Here is a 5,276-nt window from a genome sequence, read left to right as displayed (position 1 = left end):
GTCGCCTCCGAGGAAAACTGATCGAATGTTTTAAAATACTTAATGGTTTCACGAATGTAGACAGATCAACATTGTTTATGATCGATGACACTTTGCGCACGAGGAACAATGGCGTAAAACTCAAATGTAGACAAGTAAATTCAGACTGCACCAAATTTTTTACACCAACGTTGTAGTGCGAGAATGGAATAAGCTTCCTCCGTCAGTGGTCCAGTGTAACACGATTGACTCCTTCAAAAATAAGCTCGACCGTCACTTCCTTCAACTTAATATCAACTAGAGTAGAAATGCAACGTTTAGGAGCCTTCTGATTAATGTAAAATCACTTAGGTTTAAGGACAGACCACCTAGTCTGGACCATGGGGTCTGTGTGGTCTGATTTTCTATGTGAATCTATGTAAATCTCTCTCTCTCTCTCTCTCTCTCTCTCTCTCTCTCTCTCTCTCTCTCTCTCTCTTACACACACACACACACACACACACAAGCACACACACAAATAAACACTCTTCCTCTCACCCCGTGGTAGGACAAGGGCCTCAGCCTCTCGTACTCCTCCTGACCGCCCGTGTCCCACATCACGAGAGTGTAGGAGACCCCGTCCACCGTGTGCGTGCCCGTGAAGTTCTCGTACACGATGGGCACGTATGCCTGTAGGGGCGAGAAGGGGATAGAGAGCGATTAGTAAGGTATAAAGATGTTTTGAATGGGGGCATGGATTTCTGTAGTGGCCCGAAAGGGATAGAGAGCGATTAAGAAACTTAACAGAGGTTATACTCTTGGGTTAGGAAATGGGGGTGTGCAGAGACAAGAAAGATGAGATAAGGAGCGATTAGTAATGTTTGTATATAGGGGTTGTATTGAGTTTATATTCCTGTAAGCTACAGGGAAAGAGACGAATATTAGGTATCGAATAGGGGGTTACAAACTCCTGTAGGAACGAGGAAGAAGAGATAAGGAGCGATTGGCAAGGTGCATAGGGGTTGTACTGTGGTTATATTTCTGTACAGGGAAAAGCACGAATATTAGGTATCGGATAGGGGAGGGGGGGGGATACGAACTCTTGTAGGAACGAAAATGAAAAGGGAGCGATTAGAAAGGTAAAAAGGGCTTGTACAGTCTTGGGTTAGTAAGGACGAAAATTAAAGTGATAGAGGTTGTAGCGACTTAGCATTGTAATGATGATCATTCTGTACAGGAATGAAGCAGAAACGAACAAGAGATATCGTCGATTACTGTGGACCCATGTAAGGTCTAAAGAAAGGGAGGCCAACCTACGGCCGGCCCAATGTCAGTTCCTCCGCGCATCCGCCGTATGACATACCTCATGGTATGAAAAAAAGCAGACCGAAAAGGCAACTCCATGTCACACCACGACACTTGACCTCACACCTGATCTCTGCTCTCCGCCTCTGTCCACTGTCCATCCTGAATAGCAGAATATCATGGACATTCATTCTCATAGCTGGGCGTTATCGCGATAAGTTATCGCGATACTTTATCGCTGATAACAAAATTGGGTTATCGGCCATCCGCTACTCATTTTAATTTATATCGGTATCTTCGTTACTTTTGTAACCAAACTAGCGATAATCGCTACTTTTTTCCGCCTCTCAGAAAAAAAGTTGTCTCCTCCCTACTGCGCATGCGTGGTTATTTTTTTATGTTAGACTCAAAAATCAATATATGAAAGAGAAAAATCATTTAACTTTGCCCCCAAAATGATTACTCACTACCTCAAATTTGATATTCCATATTCGTTTGTGAGCATGCCATGGTATTGAAGGCACCCGGTGTAGTGTTATTTGGTGTCCCATCGTCAAAAGCTGGCGCTTTTGCTTACAAACACTGGTCTCTCGTGAACTGCGCTTGTTGAGACCAGTAAGCGTAGCCCTGTACAATCTCACAAAGCTTTTTAACACATTGAGAGCTGCTGGAAGGCTGAATCAGACATACAGTACCACCATTCTCGCTGTTTCTAGAATGACACTCTGTATATATAAATACAACTCGTACAGAGTGCCGTTCTAGAAACAGCGAGAATAGTGGTAGTGGTACTGTATGTCTGACTCAGCCTTCCGGCAACTCTTAATTACGGTTAAAAAGCTTTGTGAGACTGCACAGGTCTGCCCTTGCTAGTCTGAGCGCCAGCTTTTGACGGTGGGGACGCCAAATAACACAACACCGGTTCAGGCGTTTCTAGTATTACCGTCCATATGTACGTGTCAACGTGTGGTTTTAAAGTTTTGTAAGTTTTCTAAAATACAGATGATGAAAATTTGAGTTCATCTATGTTTTTTATTTGAAATATCAATATCGCTAGCTAGTATCGGAATTGTGGATTTATATCGGGTATCGGTTATCGGTTATCGCCTATATTTGTGTTTCCAGTTAACGAATATCGGTTATCACCGTTAAGGCTTTCCATTATCAGTTATCGGTTATCGGGAATAATGTTTTTTGTTATCGTGCCTAGCTATGTTCATTCTTCACCTTGTAGGGCGTCTCTTCTTTTTTTTGGCCAGCTAAGCAAAGAGAAGAAGCTCCTTGTTTGACTCCATTCTTGCAATTGAGTTATGTTAGGGAACATCTCGAGTCGATGGTGGTCACGGGGTGCTTGCATATATTTCACATTGGGGAAACCAGTGGCGGTCACTGGTGACGGCAACCGGTGGCTTCGTGTGAATGAGTCCATATGCCGCGGTCACACAGTCACGATCTTGACTCCCGGCGCTCCCCCCGACATCAGACCACGCGCTGACAGTTTAGGAATGTCGCGCTGCCAGACGTACGTTAAGACCATCGTAAGTGGATCCCCTTGAGTGCCGACCATAGCCGATGTCGAAACGACGTTGTTACGACGTTGTTGAGATGGACATCCGACGGTCATAGCTTATTCGCAACGGGTGACAGATGTCGGGGAAGGCCCCGATTGTTTTGAAATTTCCAAAACTGTCGCCGTGTGGCCCGACGGTGGGAGGAGCCAGGACCGCCGGGGAGTCATGATCGTGACTCCCGGCGGCCTCCCGACGTCAGACCACGCGCTGACGGTTTTGGAACGTCGCGCTGCCAGACGTACGTTACGACCATCGGAAGTAGATCCCCTTGAGTTCCGATCATTGCCAATGTCGAAACGACGTTGTTGAGATGGACATCCGACGGTCGTAGCTTATTCCCAACGGGTGACGGATGTCGGGGACGGCCCCGATTGTTTTGAAATTTTCAAAACTGTCGGCTTGTGGCCCGACGGTGGTAGGAGCCAGGCCCGCCGGGGAGACATGATCGTGACTGTGTGACTAGGGCCTTACTCCTCTTCCCTCTCCTCCTCTTCCTCCTCCCCCTCCCCCACCCACCTACCTCATGGAACTTCCCGGTGTTGTAGGAGTTGAGGAGAGAAGTCTTCCCCACCGTGCTGTCCCCCACCACCACCACTTTAAGGGGTCGCTGCTCGTTCCACACCGTGGTCATCTTGCCCTCTCCAGCCGCGCGGGAAACCTTCTGTTTACTGTCCTGCAGGGTCCTCTGCGGCGCGGCGCCTCTTCCTGTGTAGTGCCCCTCCTCCTCTCCCTGCTTCTGCTGCTTCTCGCGTCATGCACACTCAGTGCACTGTCATTATCATCTTTTCCTTCTCCCTTAGTTGATAAGATACGCCTGAGAGAGAGAGAGAGAGAGAGAGTGTGTGTTACAACACGGTCACACATTTGAGTTATGCAAGTTCCGCTGCTTTCGATGCGCCTGTTTACCCTCTCTCTCTCTCTCTCTCTCTCTCTCTCTCTCTCTCTTGATAGTTCTGGTACCATCTTAGTCGCAGTTCCTTGGATCCTTTCAAGTTCCCGTACGTCCTTTTTCTTGTGGGGTGACCGGGCAATGGACATGTTTCCGGTTAACGTATTTATTTCAAATTCTGTCTGTTCGGATAAAATAGGCCCTAAATTCAGCTGTGGTACTATTTTTTCTTCATGTAAAATAGTAAATGTGGTATGAAATATGGATTAAAGTTGAAGAAAAATCACGTGACCTGGAAACGTGTGCTGATTGGTCGTGACGTCACGATGTAGTTGACCGGCCGCCAGCTTTGTGTTACTCCGAGATTTCGTGTTATGGTGTATATTTCTAGTGTCTAGCAATGCCTGGAGACGTAACCCGCAGTCGTTGGTGATTCGTGCCAATGTGCAAGAGTATATATATACGGACAAAAGTACTCCACGTAAGATATTTCTGTCTGTGCTAGTGAATCCTGCAGTAATTTTCTTTAGTTTCCCCTCGGACTAACTTTTCATCGTGAACTCAACTATTCTCTCTACTGTCACGTCCTCTGATTATAAAATATTGGTCTGCATTCGTTTTCTTCTTATTCATCTTCAGGCGTTGATTATCTCTCTCTGACGTTCCAGAGCCATTGTTTTCTCTAGGTTAGGCTAGGTAAGTTTCCATAATACTAATATAAATTCAACCTTGATTTTTCTCTTTAGTTCCCCCTCGGACTAACTTTTAATCGTGAACTCAACTATTTTCTGCAGAGCAGAGGCGAATCGGTTGATTTCACTCCCATTTTAATAATATAACATATTTCCAACACTCTTAAGGTGTTCTGTAAGCACCTATAACATACCTGTTAGGCGCAGTTTGGAGCTGGAGTGGCCATAGCTGATAAAAAACAATGGACACAACACCGGTACTGTCGTCTGCTGTACTCCGCTTCAGCCTGATGACGTCACGAGCTAATGGTGGCTTATCCCCGTGAGATGAGAAGAATTTGAGATATCTCTCCAATATCCAGTCAACTAGAGATTTATAGGACGTAATATGTGCACTACGTTATCATTGGTACGTGGCACAATGCATTTCTATGCTCTTCCCACAACCGAAAACATGTCCATTGCCGCATACTCCAACATTGGTCTAATCAGTGTTATTATTTTCTTCATCATGTCCCATCCAAGAAGTGAAATGCCACTCTAATATTTTGCAGCAGACTGTATGTTTCTCCGAATATCTTATTTATGTGCTTCTCAGGTGTCAGTGTATCTTATGTTATAATTCCTAAGTCTTTTTCTTCGTTCACTGTGCCGATGATTGTCCCTCCCATCTTATACACTCCACATCGTCTATTTTTACTCCTGCCCATTTTCACTGTGTGACATTTCTTTTCATTGAACTCCATTTCCCACTTTTTGCTTCATTCGTGTATCTCATTTAAATCTTCCTGCACCTTATTGCAATCATCCTTACCTCTTGGTTTTCTAAGCAGTTTGGCGTTCTCTACAAACATACTCGTG

The 5,276-nt window shown here is 45.3% G+C and overlaps 1 protein-coding gene across 1 annotated transcript in view; it reads right to left on the bottom strand.

Moving 5' to 3' along the window:
* The window catches only part of LOC126990168 (uncharacterized), a 22,952-nt gene extending 19,352 nt beyond the window's left edge, over positions 1 to 3,600 (bottom strand). Inside the window, exons 1-2 of the mRNA XM_050848722.1 lie at positions 3,355 to 3,600; positions 517 to 648 (exon numbers count right to left, since the gene is read on the bottom strand). Of these exons, the coding sequence (XP_050704679.1) occupies positions 517 to 648; positions 3,355 to 3,465 (243 nt within the window). The 5' untranslated portion in view covers positions 3,466 to 3,600. The remainder of the gene's footprint in view (positions 1 to 516; positions 649 to 3,354) is intronic.
* Positions 3,601 to 5,276: the final 1,676 nt, after the last annotated feature.

Source organism: Eriocheir sinensis, unplaced genomic scaffold (assembly GCF_024679095.1).
Source record: "Eriocheir sinensis breed Jianghai 21 unplaced genomic scaffold, ASM2467909v1 Scaffold147, whole genome shotgun sequence".
NCBI lineage: Eukaryota > Metazoa > Arthropoda > Malacostraca > Decapoda > Varunidae > Eriocheir > Eriocheir sinensis.
Note: the sequence above shows the minus strand (reverse complement) of the source record. Positions and strands in the feature narration are given on the sequence as shown.